The 21,056-nt window shown below is 36.0% G+C and overlaps 1 protein-coding gene and 1 long non-coding RNA gene across 3 annotated transcripts; one reads left to right on the forward strand and one right to left on the reverse strand.

Moving 5' to 3' along the window:
* Positions 1-566: 566 nt before the first annotated feature.
* On the reverse strand, positions 567-6,839 carry LOC112179819 (short-chain dehydrogenase TIC 32, chloroplastic). Its single transcript, XM_040510133.1, has 8 exons — positions 6,587-6,839; positions 4,330-4,561; positions 2,064-2,140; positions 1,796-1,949; positions 1,482-1,560; positions 1,318-1,402; positions 1,056-1,111; positions 567-930 (listed from the first exon to the last, which is right to left on the reverse strand). The coding sequence occupies exons 1-8, from the start codon at positions 6,690-6,692 to the stop codon at positions 766-768; spliced, it is 954 nt and encodes a 317-aa protein (XP_040366067.1). The 5' UTR covers positions 6,693-6,839; the 3' UTR covers positions 567-765.
* Positions 6,840-9,818: 2,979 nt separating this feature from the next.
* LOC121050392 lies at positions 9,819-18,453 on the forward strand. Of its 2 annotated transcripts, none has more exons than XR_005802835.1 (3): positions 9,819-11,150; positions 17,989-18,082; positions 18,244-18,453. It is a non-coding gene; the product is annotated as an uncharacterized LOC121050392 (long non-coding RNA). The 2 variants fall into 2 exon arrangements; XR_005802836.1 differs by lacking the exon at positions 9,819-11,150 and adding an exon at positions 16,794-17,401.
* Positions 18,454-21,056: the final 2,603 nt, after the last annotated feature.

Consider the following 21,056-nt stretch of genomic DNA (forward strand, 5'->3'; position numbering starts at 1 on the left):
GCCACCCGAACTCTCAAATTATTGAAGTTAAACTCCTCTCTGGCTCTTCCATTCTCTCCGTCCATCACAAATTCTCATTCTTCTTCTTCGCAAAAAGGCCTAAATTACGGATTAAATTCAATCTTTCAACACTTGAACTCTCAAATTCTCACCTCCCCACTCTTGCATTCGCACACCTGTGCATTATTGTACTAAAAATTTTTTTTTGGGCTTCGCCCAAAGGGACACATAAATATGTAGCTCTCCCTATTTTCAAATCCTAAATCCGCCACTGCTCACAGTTTACCTGTTTGTGTAAAAACTCAATCTCTCAATAAAATTCCTCGATCATATATCCAACCTATCAAGTAGAATCTGCTTGCTCACAAATAATATTAACAAATCAGCTATAGAATAATAGAATCTGTTTTCCGATTAAACTAACCACCACCAAACGTTGAGAGAAGATTGAACATAACTTTCATAGTATCATAAAAACTTGCATAATGTATTAGGAAGCTTGTAGTACATGTGTGTACGTACGTGTAAGGCAGGTGATAGAGATTAATTTAAGCAAGTATATAGCTGTTTTGATATCTTGAATAATAGAATCTGCATGCTCACAAATTATTAAGAGAAATTATTAAGGGTACGGCTATTGCCACCCTACTAACTATTTTGTTTACCCTACATATATATTTTTAGTTGCAAGTTTACTTTGTTCACACATTTGTTGATTCAATGAGAAACAGTGCAGCAAGTTGACATTAAAACCTTGTACATATACTACTTGAGATTAGTCAAGCTCAAGCTAAAATCCCAAAGTTTGGTAGCCAAATCTGCATCGTTGGCCTGATCGCTCGGTTTGGCAATGTTACAGTCGGTAAAATATTCGCCGCTTACTCCCTTCACTTGTGGATGGAGTGCCACAAAGCATGTGGTTGCTGCACCCTGCACAATCATGTTCAATATGGAGAGTATTATGCACAAGTACTGTTCTAAGAAAAACTGAACACACACAAAGTGAAAGAAGAATCTCTACCACATATGTATGCATGTAGAACTTAAAAAAGTACCTGCTGAACAGTTTTAATGAACGGAATGATAAATACACCCAACACCTTCACAATATCTGTGTCAAGCCACAGAAAAGAAAGTTGGTCAATGGAAATTAAACCAGACAAATATTGCAGTGTAAAAAACTATGATCATGAGCTAGTTTGATCAATAATGTGTCCATGCATATCATATAAACTGATCACATATAGTCTTCGCGGCAGAGGGTTTCACTAAAAAATTAGTGACATTTTAAAACTACGTACAGTGGATGAAGCTTACAATGCAAAATGCCATCAAAGCGCACGATATTGGTCTGGATTAATCCTGGATGAAGAGAATTAGCAATGATCTCTACTCCTTCTGCCTGTTTAGTTAGTGTTCAGTTCCAAGTCAACCACAAGTTCAGAAATCAGCACATTTCTTAACCAGAAAACATTCAATACCTTCAGATGCCTTGTAAGCTCATTAGCATGTAATACACTAGCAAGCTTGGATTGTCCATAGGCCAAATATGTGTAATAGCTGTAAGAAAGTAGAAGGAGCAGATTGTTAATTGACACATATACTAATTTGGAAAATTTAGACTGTCAATCTCTAGCATTGAAAATGCGGTTTTTTATTTGAACGTGTGGTACCAGATCGAGAGTCTAGCCCCGTAACATATCAAACATCGGGCAAGATCAGCATTACCCTAACTCATTAAATCAGCAAAGCATGACCTAAAAAGGAATCATCAGTGATGCTGTAACTGTTTTACCTTGATTCCTCATTAATTTTATCAAAACGAATTCCTTCACGGTACACATATTGATGGCCCATTGACGATAAATTTACAATTCTTCCCTCTTTGTTGCTTTCTCGCGATGTGCGTTTCATTGTCTCCAACAAAAGATTTGTGAGAAGAAAGTGCCCTGCATTTTGGATGCATGGTTCAAGTAACAAATAAGGTTCATAAAAGAATGTACTGTAGAAAACTGATTTTAGGCCTAAAGTAATGACTTCAGACTAGTTGTAAGTAAACACACCTAAGTGATTAGTTGCAAAATGGAGCTCTATATTGTCTTGAGAAAGCTTGAATGGTGTTACAACCCCTGCATTATTACTTCCAACAAAGAAGAGATTATTTATTCCCTTATATTGTCAAATTTTGCGATAAGCGGATGTTATTTGGAAAATTCTACAATACATACTCGTATGTCATACACACATTTATAAATGTGACAACAAATTTATTGTCATAATCGTAACGTTGAGTCATATTTTGAGTAATCTTAGTTCTATTAATGGTAATTACACGACATTTGACCGTGCTGCAAGTTTTTGAACAAATTCGTTGTTAATATTGTAAATTTTTGTTTAATTATAAGGTTTTTTGCACCAACAGTGTCTAGACATTTAGGGGACTGTCAAGATGATACCTGAACTTATAAAGTTATCAATGTGATACCTAGACTCATTTTTTCTTATCAGCGTTGTACCTCCGTTCATTTTCCGTCACTGAGCCGTTAAGTTTATCATGTGTGAGGCACATGATGTACAAAATAGAGGTAAAAAGACTGATTTGCCCTATCATTTTAAATATCTTTAATAAAAAAAATCTATTTACTTTTAATTTTAATTACTTTTGTTTTTACCCTTCCACCTCTCGTCTTCTTCCTCACCCCTCAGTCAACGACTCTCTAAAATGATTGACTTCGCTAGCTGATTTGTCCTGCAACAACACCTCAGTCCTCCTCGATTTCAGGCACACGGCCCCAACGAAAGGATCAGCGGGGGCGCACTCCATCGCCAATTTCAGACCTCCAACGAGCGATGCTTCCAGAAGACTCTGTCCGTCATTCTGGAGGACGGAATTGAAATTGGGATTTGGATTTGGATTGGGTTCTCTGTAAATTTTGACAGTGGAGGCGATGGGTTATTAGATCTCAAAGCAGGACTTGAGGTCGAGGAAGGAGGAGGACGGAGAGATTGTCTATATCATTGATTGCTGGTCTTGTTGTTTGTCTTGTTTGAATAATTGATAAGACTTTCAATAATGGATAATTATGGAGATCTGCAATCAGTTGCCAAAGTTTCAAGAGTCTTGCTTTCTTTTGATGGCATGTTCTGTTCATTGTTTAATTGCCAAATGTGATAGATGGAGAATCTAATAAGTGAATTGCAAGCTAATTCTGAATTTCTCCTTACGATTAGAACATATTCCAAAAATATCACAATTGTTTTAGTACTAGTTTCCAGAATACCTTTGTTCTTCTTGTTGTTATGGAATGGGATTTGGATGCAGAGCCAGACTCCTACTTCTACTAAGCTTTCAATGTTTTTCATTTTAATTTGATTATTACTGATTAGGAATCTAGGATTAGTATTGTTTATGCTGTTTCCAATGTAAGCTAAAATAAAATGAAGAGGAATGAGTAGGTACGAGTTGAAGCTCAGGCAACAGCAAAAGAAGAAGGTTGGATGGAGAACATTTATTGTGTTTTTTATTTGGGTAGGAAGACAGGAGGGAGAGATGAAGAGGGTACTGTGTTTGGTTTGGGGTAGTCAAACGAAATGAAAATATAAAACAATAAGATTTATATTAATTAATTGTTTTTTTTTTAACAAAGCATCTTCAGTTTATTTTCTCAAAAAAAAAAAATGTTTATATTTTTTTCAATGGTGTAAGAAGACAATTTTACCCTTGAAAATCATGTCACATGCGTATCACGTGCTTAATTTTAACGGCTCAATGACGGAAAATGGGCCGAGGTACGACGCTGATAAGAAAAAATGAGTCCAGGTATTACATTGATAACTTTGTAAGTTCAGGTATCATCTTGACAGTCCCCTAAGTGTCTAGACACTGTTGGTGCAAAAAACCCTTAATTATATGTGAATAATGTAAATGAATATGGTAACTTTGTTCATAATCTTGTAATTTTGATTCATATAAATTGTAATTTTTGTTCAAATAAATGTAAATTAAATGTATGATAAACATCACAATACCATAACTTGTCTCATGTTATTTCTGTACGTCTACTAATGCTTTTACTCTGCAACAGTGCATGTACGAGGTTGATTAACTAGTGCTTGTCATTTCCTAAGAGTTTAAGCTTTTGGAGTCGAGTTGTTATCTAAGACAATATTGGTTGCATGTGTCTAAATTTGTCTGACAAAACATAAAATAGGGGGAAATAGAGTAGAATAAACACAACCTAACCTGCAGGATATGTTGCAATAGTAAAGATGATATTTGCTAAACCAAAAAAATGAAAGATGAATAACAATGACATATGCTTATCTTACATAAGGATGTTCAGTGGAAGGCCTAAGGAATTATACTCTTCTCCAAACTTTCTTACAGATGCCAATGAGCTGAGATCTAACTCCATAACATCAACTCTAGCATTGGGGATTTCTTTAAGGATTGCTTCTTTGACATTTTCCCCTGCATTTGTGTTCCTTACTGCCATAACTACATGGACACCACGCAATGCAAGAACACGCGATGTCTCTAAACCAAGACCGCTTGTGGTTCCTGAAAATTAAACAAAAATTACAAACCGAAACATTTAGTAACCTTACTTAAGCAAACACTAAGCTACAAAGGCCCATTGACATGAAAATTTAAAAACAAATGTCAAAGGTGGAGGAACAGGTTTAGATCATATATGAGGATGTGGTGTTAGCTCAGTGGTTAGAGCACCCACTACCTATGTACGAAGTCATGGGTTCGAGTCACCATGAGGGTAGGAGTGAAATCATTTGATTCTCTTTTTAAAAAAGAGGAAAAAGGTTTAGACCATATATCACATAATTAAAGTAAGCACTTCAAATGACTGATCAAGATATCTCTATCTCTTTATATTTACACTGGCAAACTAAATCATATGGAATCCTTTTTTGAATTTTTTTAATTTCAATTTTTGATCTTATTCTCTTTAATCTTTTGGATATATTTTGACCAAAAAAAAAAATCTTTTGGATATCCAAAGAAGGGGAAATGATCATTTACCCATTTTTAGCTTTAAAATTGCCCACTTACCCAAACACTCTAAGAGATTACCCACTTGCCCAAACACTCTAAGAGATTATTTCCCTAATACCCAATTAAGTATTTATTTATTTATTTATATTTATTTTTGGGACAATTTTGCCCTCTCCTTATTTGTCACTTAGAGAAAGAAGTCATTGGAGACCTTGCTTGACTTCGGTGGCAGACTCTGACGTCTGGTGAACCGACTCTGGCGACCTGCGATTGGTGACCGGAATCGGGCAATCGATGACCAGAATTCTGCGATCGGTCACCGGAATCTGGAATCCTGCTACCGGATTGGTGACTGGATTCCGGCGTATGAATTTATTGCCCCTTAATAATACCCAGTAACCATATTATTGCTCCCCAATAATCATATTATTGCCTCCCAATACTCATATTATTGCCTCCCAATAATCATATTATTGCCCTCCCAGTTAAATGCATAAACTCCCAAAACAAAAATGAATACACTACATGCATAATTGATCAATTAATATGCATATTATTGCTCCCCAATAATCTTATTATTGCCCCAATAAATATTTTATTGCCCCCCAGTAATATTATTATTACCTCCCAATAATCTTGTTATTGCCACGAATACCCACTCATGTTGTTTAAGGCTTGTTGGAACCAACTGGCATTTGGTGTGAACATGGAGTTTGAATCAATATTTAATGCGACACCATATAACATTCCAGTGTCCCTATTTACTGGTTGAGTATACCAATTTCCAGATGTAGTATTAGAGAACACTACCGTAGGTTGACTACCCAATCCTCCGCCGTGAAATTCAAACGCTGGAAGGCCGTCAATTTCCACGATCTGATCTAGGGGCTATCCTCCATCCAACGGCTGTGGCTAGTGTGGAAGCACCTTGTCCCGGCGATGAGGACAAACAGCCCTATCCTGAACGCCGCCGCCATGATCCACATAATCACGCTGGGCCTATCCTCTATTCGACAGCTGTAGCTCGTGTGAAAGCACCTCGTCCAGGCGACGAGGACAAACAGCCCTATCCTAATCATCGCCGCCATGATCGACATAATCGCGCTGCCATGATCCACATAATCGCGTCGGCTGCTCGTTGAAAACAAAGCCACATAAGCTCTCATTCCTGGAAAACGACGTCGGCTGAAGGTTCAGGAAGATCGCACCGGAAGACGTACGAAATCGGATAGGTTAAGACATTAAGGTCCGATGCTCCAACGAGGAGGAGGAGGAGAGAGAGAGAGAGAGAGAGAGAGAGAGAGAGAGAGAGAGAGTGTGTGTGTGTGTGTGTGTGTAATTTATTAATAAAAATAAGGGCGAAATTGTCAATAGATGTTAGATTGGGTAAATGGAATTAAAAAACTCTTAGTGGAGTAAGTGGGCAATTTTGAAGATGAAATTGGGTAAGTGGTCACGGCCCCTATAAATAATTCTTCTTCTAAAACAATGAAATGAAATACATAGCAAACTAAGCAACAATAGCATTCATCGTATGAAATATAGTAAGCTCAACAAAAATAGAGCTTGAATGACCTGTAACGATGGCGGTAAGACCAGTTCCATCAATCCCTTGAGTAACTTCCTCTGCTGTGGAAGAGGCTGAGAACCCAGATGGCCCTGTCCTGCTAAGTAACCCCATAATTTTGCTAATGATACTAATGAGATCGCAACACAGAGCTAGAGTGCTTACAAAACCAACATAAAAGTGAAAAGTTCTTGACTTGTATTCTATTCGAAAAATGAAAACTAATTTCAAGACAAGGGTAAGCTTCGGCTGCCTCACTAATCAAAGATACCAAAGTAGACCTCTTGTTGGCAGAGTTTTATTGAGATATTGTGATAATCACTATGCAATGGCGTTTGGTATTGAGAGTAGTCATATCTTGGTGTTACTTACCACCATACCTAGTGTTAGGTTGTACGTGTGGTGATTACCACCATGCTTAGTTGGTACTTGGTATATACTGTTGATGTAACTAGCCTAATTATAGGGAATGGTCATTAGGAAAAGTATGGGGATAGGTATGGGCTTGTTTGGACTTTGGAGAAGGTGTACGTGTTGTACCTCTTCCTATATATATGTGTAATATTTGTACATTGAAATACAAGAAAATTATCTTAACAATTTCCACAGGGATGTTGCTCTGCTAAACAAAACAAAAGGGTCATCTTCAATGGTGATGGTAATTTAAATTCGTAGAGAATCCTAACAAAAGGGTCACTTACCAAAACAAAACAAAAGGGTCACTTACCAAAAAACAAAATCGACTAACAAAAGGAAAAAGAAAATCCTAAACCCTAAAGGAATGTGAGATGTAAAAAAAGACAAAGGAAAAGAGAGAAGAAAAAGAAAATCAGGGACACGGAGAGTGAAAGAAAAAGGAAGAAAAAAGAAAAAAGGAAGAAAAAAGAAAAAAGGAAGATTAAAAAAGAAAAAGAGAAAAGAAAAAAAAATCAGGGACACGAAAGGTTAAAAAAAAAAAAGGAAGAGAAAAGAAGATTAAAAATGGAAGTCTGGGATACAAGGATATAAAACCCGTGCGCGCCTTGGCAGCCTACCAACTGGACTACACAAGATTCTGTGCATGGATGGGGAACTAAATTAATTATATTCATTTATACCTATATATACTTGAAACTCAAAGTCGAAGGCCTCCAATTTTCAGAGGCCTTGTGCAGCGACACTACCTGCACACCCTCAGAGCCGCCCCTGACGTGTTGTACCTCTTCTTATATATAAGTGTAATCTTTGTACATTGAAATACAAGAAGATCATCTTAACAATTCCACATGGTATCAGAGTAGGACCAATTTCCAGCCTGACACTTTCTTTTGTATTATGTCTAAAAATGGCTGAAGGAGATAGCTCCATTTCTTCTTCCTCTACACCAAAAAGTTCTGAAAGTGATTCAAACCCAAATCAACATCTGTGTTCAGTTTTACTCAATGAGTTCAACTATATATCTTGGTCAAGAGCAATCACTCTTGCTCTTGGTGGAAGATCCAAGCTCAGCTACATTAATGGTGACATTCAAATCCCACCGGCCACCTGTATCTACTGATTATGAAGCATGGCTCAACAAAGATCAGCTAGCTATGTCATGGCTCCTAGCTAAATTCTATGGAGCCATCAGTTGCTGCCATCTTTAGCTATTATGAGTCTTTTCAGCATATCTGGAAATCTGTGAAAGAGATGTATGGCAATCAAAATAATTGTGCCAGAGTTTTTCAACTTCAAATAGACATCACCAGTCTTAAGCAAGGAGCAACTTCTTTTGTTCATCATCTTGGCAGCATGAAAAGCATGTGGAATGAGGTAAATATCTATAGACCTCACGCCACAGATGCAGCTATTCTACAAAAAAGGGTTGAAGAAGATAAAGTGTTCCAGCTCTTAGCCATCTTAGGACCTGAGTATAAAGATCTTTACAGCCACATACTCATGTGTCCCGAACTACCTTCCTTGTCCAGCATATGTTCTACCATTAAGCATGAAGAGACTAGGAGAAAAGTCATGAATGAAGACTCTAAGACATCTGTCTCTGAAGCTAGAGCTTTTGCAAGTGATCATAAGTTAACTGAGAAGAAACCTTAATGAGGTAAACGTCCTTATCTCTGTACTTACTGTGATCACCCTGGACATCTCAGAGAGGGGTGCTGGATATTGCATCCTGAACTCAAACCCAAATTTGATAAGCAAGCCAGAGATATTAGGCTCTTTCCAAAAAATCATGGTCACAAGGCAAATCATGTTGCTTCTGCCACTGAGGGATTATTAAACTTCACTACAAATCCAGCTGCATTGATAAATGAATTTGCAGCTTATCTCCAACTGAAGCAAGGAAATGAACAAGAGGCTATTACTGAAGACTCAACAACCTTACTTGGAAACTTCGCTAGTTTTCTAGCAGAAGCCGAAGGAATAACTCAGCATGATGTGCCAGGTATCTTAAAAGCTTTCTCTACAACTTTACATGCAAGTAGTATGAATGATTTTTGGATAATAGATTCGGGTGCCACTGATCACATGACAAACCCAAATTCTAAGCTTCAAAACTTTAAAAAATTGTCAACTCCTTCTCATGTCTCTGTTGCTAATGGTCACTAGGCCAATAACGTCAATATACAACACTTTTTACACAACGAAAAAAAAGAGTTGTTGTGTGATGATGGAAAGTCAGTCATGCAACACGTTTAAGAACCTTACGTTGTATAAGGCCATAAAATTTTTGAAGACTTTATCGAGAAGGTGATCGCACTACACTGACAAGAATATTTTGTTGTGTGAATGATAAAAAAAAATAGCGGCAAATTTCCCTTTTAGCTTGGCATAAATTTGGGTCCAAATATGTACTACATATATGTCATGATTTAAGGATCCTACAACATAAAAACTTTATTTGTGTTGTCTGAATGAAACATGTCTATCCTAGCGCCAAAACCATTGCACATAGCGGGAATGTACTTTGACTTTATTTGATAATCTACCTCATGGTATTTGACTCCTACAACGTAATTACTTGTTTGTGTTGTCTGAATGAAAAATGCCTATCCTTAGCACCAAAATTGATATTTTGATTGTAAATAGGCAGAAACTTTCCCTCCATGCTGCCTCAGCTCAAATTTAATGTGTGCAGAATCAGACAACATAACTTCATTTATGTGTTGTCTGATCAATACAAAATAAAAATATCCAACTAACAGCATCTTTGACAACTTAATTAGGCTAGGGCTAGTGACTTTTTGTGTCCCACTTCATTTATCAATTTCCAACACTTGGACATAACACAATTTTCTCAGTCTTCTTCTCTCCTGGAAATCGAAAGTCCATGGCTCCATGCCAACCTCGGATCCCACTCAAAAGTAAATCTACTATCCATTCAAACTATCGAAGCTCCCAGCTCCTCGCCCAAGCCAGATCCGCCGCCTCCAAGTCCTCCCTTGCCAAGTGAAGGAAAATGCTTAAAGGTTGCATCTTGTGCAGGTTTAGCTTTGAAGTTTTAGAGAGTGAGTAGTGAGTGACCCATTTGGTGGTTTTTCGAATTGGAATGATGAAGACGGAGATATTGACCCTTACTCTTGGTTTGGGGTTGAATGGTTAGATGGAAAAAATTGTGGTCTTGCAAGTACTCTCTTTGTTTCTTCTTTCATTTAATAATTTCATTGGGGTTGATCAAAATTGTGTCTTGGTTGGAAGATTCAAATCAGCCCACCATCAAAGTGTGAGCTCAGCAAGACAGTAAGCTTGTATGTATAATTTTATCATTGATCTTCCTGATGAGTGTTATTGTGAGACCTATATGTGTTAAAATTTATGTCCATGTGTTCAAAGTTGTTATGGAATACACTTTTGACCATTAGTTAGCTTTGGTAACTCCATTAGAATGCTTATAACTGAAATAGATTAAGGTTCAAATATTGCACACCATGTGTTTGATAGTATGCCTCAAAGACAACCACCAAGCTGAACTAGTGGGTTATTTTGTTGTTTTCGAAAAACCTATACTTCTTCTTTTAATCTCAGTTTTTGTCACCTTAAAATAGATTCTTCAATGATTGTTTTAAACTTGGTTTCACTCAAAATAAACTTGAAATGAGATACTTATGATATTTTGAAGTTAACACAGTGTTTCAGGATTGGATCTCTGTTTGACCATTCATTTGAACTCCGAATAACTTGAAATTTTGTGAAATTGTGGCTTTACATTTCTAGTTCAAATCTGGAGAGTTGTGCTTGAAAGCACTACAAGGATGATTGTTGGTGAATTTTTCTTTTTTGCTACAAGTTTTATGAAAATTTCTGAAACTTGCAGCAATCTTGTTACAAAACAAATTATGTTAGAAACTATTACACTTTTCTCAGTCCTCAGTCTTTAGCATGTTAAATTATACATGTAAAGCATGCTTTGAAAGTTAAACTTTAGTCCAAGAGGCTTACTTAACCTTATTGAAAGTTTTTCATGTTTTCATCTGATATATTTATTTAGAAACACTAAATTATCCTGCTTTATCTAATGTTGCTTTTTATCATTGTGAGGAACCTTGCTAATACTGAACATTCCTATCATGGGAGACTGCTGGGAGCAAAATCCCCAATGTAAGAAAATTTTATGAACCCGACATTGTGTAGAACCTAAGTATATATTCATATATGATTTAGTTTTGAATTCAAATGTCAAGTATAAGTTAAGGACTTAAGAAAATCATTTTGGTCCAACTTATCACATCTGTTAGAATTTGAAATTCATAAATACAGTTATGACTCATGAGAGTTTATCTGGTTTTTGAAAAAGCAGTTGGGATGCATTGTCAGTTTCTTGATGGAAGAAACTGACAATACAATGCTTTATATATCAGATATTTTGGTCCCTTCTGATGCACGAATCATTCTCATCAATTAGTCCCATCACTAAGAGGATGCTAAAGGTGAAATCAGGAGAAGACTAAGATAGAAAACTCAACTGTGTCAAGAAAGCTGTCATGGACAATGCAAGTGCATCGAGTAAGTTTTCTGGGTTCATGTTCTTATGTTTAGTTTTCTGCAGAAATCAGTTTCCATTGAGGAGTATTAGATCTGTCTCAAATGGATCCGTTAAGGATTTTCTTCCTCACTCGGATCCATCTCAAGGGGATATTACCTCTCTAAGATCTGTCTAGAGGAGATTTCACCTCACTTGAATCTTCTTCAAGGAGATTTCTTCTTACTTGGATTTAACTCAAGGAGATTTAATATACATGATTTGATCTAGTATAGGTTTCAGTTTATGTGTTTGTGATTGCTTAAGCATAATATTTCTAACAATTGGTATTAGAGCGACCATACATAGATCAATTACATGTTGAAGAAACTAACTGCATTACAATTGTGAATTCTGGGAATTTTTTGTTCATATAATCCGCATACAGTTATCTACATGTATATTGCATATCTGATGCATCTATCCACACATGCATGCTCTCACCTTTGCAAATCCATTTTGCTCTGGATTGATGTAAGTGAAATTGGGGTCTCCCAAATTTAGTATCCATTACCCTCATTTAGTGAGAGGAGGAGAAAACAACCAGAGAGCAATTAAGGCAATCACCAACCTCTATCACTTTTATTGATCGCCAAATAGAGCCTTCTACCAAGTTGGTGTTGATCCAGGTCTTGCTTTATGAGCAGATAAGATTTCTGCTTGAATTATAATTGATGAGTGGGTCTTGGAGAAGCATCAATGGATGTTGGAACTGCATCTTGTTAGTACCACATACTCTTCGGTTTTGCTTTCTAGCTTTAATATTTAATTTGCTGCAGATTGTATTTTGGCTTTGATTCATGTTGCTGTTGATTTACAATCTTATATTTGGCATAGTCATCTTAAGTATCTAGCATGTTTTGATCTGTATTATGGCATACTCAGAATTAACCGAAATTCATAATCAATTATATCTGTATGATTTGCATGACAGATCTTGACAAATGATGTTGCTATTTTAATTGTCTCAGTTGCTATATATGTCCAAGTGTTAACATGGTTAGAGATAACTATTGACTTAATGGTCAGCAACAAGATCAAATTTGCTTTGTCATTCATACATTACAGATTGAGCATTATATCATGGGGACATGTGATTGTTTACTTGTTTAATTGATGTTTTTTTCAAATCCGAGCAATAGCCTTAGAACATTGCTTAGAAATCACAATACTTCTCTTGGTTGGGAAATTGTGTGATGAAAAGGTTTTTGGCCAAAGCAAGAGATTTTAGCCATTTTTCAGATTTTCTGGAATTTCAACTCAGTCACTTACTTTTGCAAAAATGTACTGATCTACTGGGAATTTGAGGTCAGTCTATTCTAAAGAATTTTAGTAGACATCTTAAAGAGTCATTTGGAATTGGAATCACCCAAAAGGGAATTTTCTGGGATTAGTTATGAATTTCCAAAGTCAGGAGTCAGTCACAGAAAATTTTCTGATATCAGCTTATTAAGTTTAACCAAAGGTAGATTCTTATAGCACCTTTGATCCAATACATGACTTCTATTTCATGTGAAGATTACATTATATTCATCTCAGTGCATATTTATGTTTTCCATATTATTTCGAAATGCAAAATGATGGATATGCATGTTTAAAGTTTCTGATATTGATCTTGAAAACTTCATATGTGGTGTGCTGCCAAAGTGGTCTCATATATGAAGATTCTAAAGGATCAAATATGCTGGTGAAATATTTAGTATGAATTCAGTTATATGTTGCATAATAAAGTGCTGTCAAAGTGGCCAATATATAGCAATTACACTGTATTCAGTTTCATCAGAATGAGATTATGAGACTTAAAATTAAATTTGAGTATAATTTCCAAAGAAATTTACATCAAACATTTGGTTTCATAATCTTGTATATATTAGGTGAATGAACATTCAGAACTATTAGAGATTAGTACTCCACAAAGGATGTCAAAATCTCGAAAATAGAAGAGTTCATTTTCTGCATATATACATACATAATTCGATAAATGGCTTTTAGATTGGCCATGATCACATTGTTGATATAAAGTCAATTTAATCTTCTTAAATGCTAAATGCTGTCAAAATGGCTTAGTGTAAAGAAGATTAATTGTCTTGTTTGGTTTTCAACAATAAAATCAAGCAACTTAAAATTTAATTTGATCCTTATTTCCAAAGAAGTCTGGTATCAAACATTTGGTTCTTGATTTTGTATATGATCAAAATTGAACATTCAGATATCATTAGAGATTAGTACACCCCAAAGGATGTCAAAATCTTGAAAATGGTTGAGTTCTATTTTCTGAAATATGCATTTGGTGTGAAATGAATGTTCAAATCATGAATTTTCATTTTTGGGACATACAGACAATTCTAGTATTATGATAAACTAGAATGATTTTACTGATCAACTTCATATACATATAGACATTTTCCTTTGAGCATCAATCAGGTTGAACTACAGGATGACTCAAATTTTAGAAAATGGTAGAGGAACATTGGGTTGAGCTTGGAGTACATGATTATAATCATGTGTTGAAAGAAATCCATCTGAGAATTGGCAGCAAATAAAAGCAAGGAGAAGCATTAAAATGAAAGAATCCAGTTCCTCAAGTAAGTTTGTTGTTCTTCAAGTTTTGTTTTCTGGAATTCTGGGATTGCAAGTGCAGTATCTATCCTAGTTATATTTGTACAGAAATGTTAATGTCCAAGTATAGCTTCAACAGACAAGGCAATGTTAGTAGAGTTCATCAAGAAAAGAAAAGGTACACTTTTGGAAGGGTCCAAAGTTTGAGTAAGAAAAGCACTAGAGGTCTAGAGTAACTGAAAAGGATGATGGAGGATTTATGGACCAGATTCTATGAGAAATCTGTGGGAGTTCCAGCTTTTGATTTTCTGACTCCTCATTTTTCATGCATTAATCATACGTTGATAATTTCCTAGACATAATTCTTCTTGTGGTGCTCTTGTTCAGTATGTTTATGAAGTCATCAAAATGAGTTCATGTTCCAGCAAGTTAAGACTTTTCAAGTTAGCAAATAGTCTCGACAATTTTCAATGGCGGTGTTGGATTTCTGTACTTGTTCTTGACAGTTTGGATTTTGGAAAAGAAGTTGAGGAATATACATACTATTTTGGCTTTTGAATTGGTGGTTGATTACTTGGTATTTTCAAGGCTTCACATAGTTGGTTTTGAAATTAACTCTATGCATTAGAACGACGCAACTTTCAAGACAACCTTCAAGACTATTGTGTATTCTTGTTTTTGTTCTCTGGAGTTGTCTTTGCTCTATCAGTCTTTGGTGTTATTTTCATAAATGAAATATCATTTTGGTGGTTAATTCATTGATGAAAATAGAGGGAGAAAGTTCTCAAGGATGAATAGATACTGAAACTGCACAAGGAAAATAGAGCAGAAAGTTACAATACGATAGATGTTCATGGAGCAACTGACTAAGCAAAACAAATTGAGCCACATCCTCCCAGCCATTAGCATTAAAGACTATCATGACAGAGAATAGGGATGGTAAAAGATCCTTATTAGATGGAAATGCTACAAGAGATATTCCATGAAGAGGGTCAAGTTGCTCCTAGGCTGATTATAGTTTGGTGGAGGATATTATGGCTATAATGGATAATGATTTATATAGACCCAAGCTTGCTGGAGACATGATACTAACTATTGGGATTTTGGAGTCTGTACCCATCGAACCTAAGAGGGAAGAGGATGATGTTTACTTGAGGATACGAACAGATGCATTAAGGATGATGAGGTCAGCGTCTCAACATTCGAAAGCTGCCACTAATATCTTTATAAGAGGTGACCATTATTCTGCTCAACAACACTCAATCAAGGCTAGAGAGGAATGGTTAGTTGCTGAAAGCCTCAATAAAGAGCAGCTAAGGAAATCTTTAGTATAAGGAATTGCAAGAAAACATAGAGAAAAGTTGGATCAACTACATCAACTTTAGACATCATCAAGACAAAGACCAACATCCTTACAAGCTATAACAGGTTCGCAAATCCTCTCGATCTTGTGTATATGCATATAAATATACATATGATAAGCATATATATAATAAAGTCATCAATGTTGAAGAATCCAAAGTAGTTGGATATATGATAAGCAATGGCACAAAAGTTCTCGGCAAGACATCAAGAAGTATGGTTAATGAGATTAAGGAGTATGTTACAAGAGAGGAGGTTGGGACTATACATGTTTATGGAATGGCTGATTCTAGAAATATAGCAGCAGGTGGTTCAGAAATAGATGCAGACTCATCACAAGTTGCTGATGAAATGGATAAGTGATTTATCTCTCAAGACAGCAATATATCAGTTTCAGATTAGGATTGCAGCAATATATCAATCCTAGACAATGGAGAAAAATCCAAGTGTGCAGCACAACGTGATTCAATTATGGATAATGTCATTACTAGCACAAATGCACAAAATGAGCAGATTGCAGGTGGTACAGTGTCAATACAAACCATAGAAATTGCAGAAGCATCACAATATAATCTTGAGAAAATCCTTAAGAGCAAGAAAACCAGCCACATCAGATGATAATTACATGTATCTGATCGTCATGGTGACTGATTAGAAGAAAAGAATGATCTTATTTCAGTTATAGAAGCAATGCAGTCTATGAATAATGAAAAATGCAGAAATTTAAATGCTGCAGCTTGAAGGTTTTGTAGAAGATCGATGATCACTAAGACCAGTGGGAGAAACTTCATTTTTCTGATCCTATATGTTGATGATCATATGTTATCTTCTAGCAGCAACATTTGTTTGTTGAAGGAAACAAAAGGAGAGTCAAGTCGTCAACAATGTCTAAAGCATATTAGTTTCATGAAGACTAGTGCCCCAAAAATGCTTTTCTAAAGAAAAGCATGGAAAATATAACTTATACAAGGTCAGTTGGATGTTTATCATTCTTATTTATCATTGTATAGAGTTGTTTTCATTATTTTAGACTAAATTGATCAGTAAAGTTCACCTACATTTATGGAATTTCACCTTATTATCTTTCTGCATACTCAAGTTGTACAAATTCAGCAAGCTATCAATGAATAGCAAATCTTGCAGATTGACAATATTAAGTAGTGTGAAATATATGGTTGCCAATTCTATGTTATTAGAAATTCTGGCAGGATAACATATGCTTATATTATGAACGATCGTTATGGATTATGGATTATGGATTAGGCATATGTTATGTTACTGTATTTTGAGGTAATTCATGTGATTATGTATGCTGCATTGTGATCTTGGAATGCTGATGCTTTTCTAATTCATCCTGACATTCTTTGATTCCTTGTAGTTGACCATAATTGACAGAATTTTGAAACAGATTGTTTGATGTGAGTTGAATTCAAAGTGCGCACACTTTAGAATCTAAATCATATATACTTCAGTTTCTAAACAATGTCAAGTTCAGTGGGAGATTGTAAGAAAATTTTATGAACCCGACATTGTGTAGAACCTAAGTATATATTCATATATGATTTAGTTTTGAATTCAAATGTCAAGTATAAGTTAAGGACTTAAGAAAATCATTTTGGTCCAACTTATCACATCTGTTAGAATTTGAAATTCATAAATACAGTTATGACTCATGAGAGTTTATCTGGTTTTTGAAAAAGCAGTTGGGATGCATTGTCAGTTTCTTGATGGAAGAAACTGACAATACAATGCTTTATATATCAGATATTTTGGTCCCTTCTGATGCACGAATCATTCTCATCAATTAGTCCCATCACTAAGAGGATGCTAAAGGTGAAATCAGGAGAAGACTAAGATAGAAAACTCAACTGTGTCAAGAAAGCTGTCATGGACAATGCAAGTGCATCGAGTAAGTTTTCTGGGTTCATGTTCTTATGTTTAGTTTTCTGCAGAAATCAGTTTCCATTGAGGAGTATTAGATCTGTCTCAAATGGATCCGTTAAGGATTTTCTTCCTCACTCGGATCCATCTCAAGGGGATATTACCTCTCTAAGATCTGTCTAGAGGAGATTTCACCTCACTTGAATCTTCTTCAAGGAGATTTCTTCTTACTTGGATTTAACTCAAGGAGATTTAATATACATGATTTGATCTAGTATAGGTTTCAGTTTATGTGTTTGTGATTGCTTAAGCATAATATTTCTAACACCCAACTCAAAATCTTCATAGCTTAAAACCACCAAAGACAAAACACTATGTTCCTACACTACTCTTCCACCTTCAGATGTAGATGCAAGTCTTTTTCTTTCGTCTTTCTCTGCAGCTTCTTGTATGTATCATTTTTAGTTGACATTTAGATGATTGATGTTGTTGGAGAAAAGAATTCAATGCTGGAAACGAATGTGGTAGTTGATTGATGTTTATGTTTGATTTTAGTTACAGCAACAATAGCTAAATCTTATAAAGTAGATAATAACAACTTTGTTTAACATTTAGGTGAGGTTCTTGCTGAGATATGGAAGGGAATATAACAAGCTTTAGAAGCTAATTGCATTTGTGAAAGTCACTCAGTAGCCACATGCTCCTTCAGGTACTTCACTCTATAGGTTGTGTGCATTACCACTTAAATTAGTTCGTGTTTGGTAGTCGTTTAGTTAGCGAGAACGCTGATCATATATGAATTATCTCCAATTAATGTCACTAAGTCTTATGCTTTGGTGTGCTTACTGCTCAATTTTTGTGATCATGTAGGTTGATCTACCTGTTTTCAAATTGTTTGTGCTGCCAAGGATATTGAAAGCCTGGATGAAGTGAAGAGAGGTTCAAGGAAGAGTAGTTGTTCGCCTTTAGTAATATTGTTCTCATTTTATTCTTGTGTTTTAATGAATGGATGATTAAGAAATACTACATTTATAGTACATTTGATGCTTTAATGTATGGATTAGAGTACTTCATTGATGAATTGCATTTAGATTTCTTTCTAATATGGATCGGTACTGTTATTTAGATAACAATGGAGTATTAATTCTGCAAAATTCAGATTACATAATAATCAAGCAACAATTCACACAACAGACTTTTTATAACACATTAAAATTCAGTTGTCTGAACTAAATCATACAACAGTCTACAAACTGAAGTGTGAGGAGCAATCAAACGACAATAAAATTCAAATACATGTTGTCTGACAAGCTTAACCAACAACAGTTTGAAAATAAGTTCTATTGTATGAAGGATGCACCTGCCACGTACAGCATGGCTGTGCGACAACTGTGCCCGACATCTGCTGAGGGAAGGTAAAACGCTGATAACAAAGAAAATGTCGACTGTTTGTGTTTCACACAACGGCTTTCCACCATTGTGCCATTTTTCATCACACAACGCTCCGATACACAACGAAGATTGTCCAAATCACACAATGATTTTGGTCCGTTGTCTGTTTGCTTTTTTGGCCTAGTGGGTAGAGGTGTGCCAGTTATAGGAAAGGGGAAAATAAACATTCTTTCAGAAACCATAAAATCCACAGCCTTGTATGTACCTTCCTTTCATTTCAAGTTAATGTCAGTTGGAAGGATTACCAATTCTCTAAAATGCCTAGCCATTTTTTATCCTGACAAGGTTATTTTCTAGGATCTAGCCACCAAGGAGCATATTGGTGAAGGTTTTTACCTTAATGGACTGTACTACCTTTCAAAGGATTTTAGAGTTCCCAAAGTCTCCCAAGCTAATCTCAGTCTAGCTCAAGAACACCAGCTATGGCACCAGCGTTTAGCCCATCTCTCAAAGCATGTTTTGTCTTCTGTTTTTCCAAATCTGTGTAAAGAACCTTTTCAATGTGAAATATGTCATCTAGCTAAGTCTACTAGACTCCCGTTTAGCTCATCTATATCTCAAGCTAGCAAACCTTTTGAAATTGTACACTCTGATATCTGGGGACCAGCTCTTCTAGATTCCTTTGATGGTTATAAGTACTTTGTTACCTTTGTTGATGATTTTTCTCGTGCCACTTGGTTATATCTTCTGAAACTTAAGAGTGATTTTGTATATGCCTTCAAAGATTTTTATAATCTTGTCACAACTATGTTTTCAACTAAAATCCACACTCTCAAATCAGATAATGGTACCGAATATATGTCTAAAATCATGTCACATTTTCTAAGCACTCATGGGATATTACACCAGACAAGTTATGTAGGAACTCCACAACAAAATGGTGCTGCTGAGAGAAAAAACAAGGACTTCCTTGAAAAGACAAGATCCATAATGTTTCAAATGAATGTTCCCAAGAGATTCTGGTCTCAAGGAGTTCTCACTGCTGCTGCATACCTTATAAACAGATTGCCAAGTAAAGTCCTTAATTTCAAATCTCCCTATGAAGTTTTGAAAGGAGAAAACTTGACATTACACACCTCAAAGTCTTTGGTTGTGTCTGTTTTGTGTATGTTCAATCTGCTCACAGGGATAAGTTAGATCCCAAGGCTGCTAAGTGCATTTTTTTGGGATATTCATCTACACAGAAGGGATATAAGTGTTTTAATCCAAACACTAAGAAGCTGTCTGTATCAAGGGATGTTTGATTTGTTGAAAACACTCCATTCTTTAGTGCTACTGATTCCTCTACTTAGGGGGAGTTCCTTCTTGATTTCCTTTCTTTGTCGATTTCTGGATCAACCTTATAGGATGGTAGAACCTCTCAGTTGGAATTACCAAGAGATTGTTGAAGGATGTCGACATCATGTGTATCTCTTCAAATTAGGGTTTAGTCCTAGAGTTGTAATAGGATAAGGTTCTAGATTTCCTAGTTATGTCGACATCCTTCAATACTCCTCCTTGTGCCACTCAACCTTTTTCTGTGTCCCAGATGGTTACTGGATATGAGCCTGACGTCTGACACTTACGCACATTTGGATGTGCAGTTTATGTGCCAATTGCGCCGCCACAGTGCACCAAAATGGGCCCTCAAAAGAAGATTAGGCATTTATGTTGGATATGACTCTCCAACCATTATCCTCTACTTAGAACCCTTGACAGACGATCTATTTACCGCTAGATTTGCAGATTGTCACTTTGATGAGATAGTCTTCCCTTCGTTAGGGGGAGATAAGAATAATAATGTTCAACAGGAACGACATGAATTGTCGTGATTTGTCCCCACTTTGTCTCATCTTGATCCCCTAACCGCACAGTCCGAAATTGAAGTGCGGAGAATTCTCGATCTTCAGAACATAGCAGACTCTATGCCTGATGCGTTTTTTGATATCGCTAAAATGACAAGATCACACATACTTGCTGCAAACGTGCCTGCAATGATTGAAGTCCCTAAAAATCATGGACATGGCGCCACTATCACTAATGGTGATGGCAATGTGGCTCTGGCCGGGCTCCCAGCAAAGAAACGTGGGAGGCCCAAAGGTTCGATGGATTCTCACCCGAGAAAGAAAGCGAGTTTGGCACAGAAAATCCATTAATCATCGACATAAATAACCTGTCTCATGAAGATATTCCAGATTATGGTTATGTCCAAGAGACATCATTGGGGGACGCTCCAATGTTAGAACCAATTC

This window comes from Rosa chinensis, chromosome 7, assembly GCF_002994745.2.
Source record: "Rosa chinensis cultivar Old Blush chromosome 7, RchiOBHm-V2, whole genome shotgun sequence".
Lineage (NCBI taxonomy): Eukaryota > Viridiplantae > Streptophyta > Magnoliopsida > Rosales > Rosaceae > Rosa > Rosa chinensis.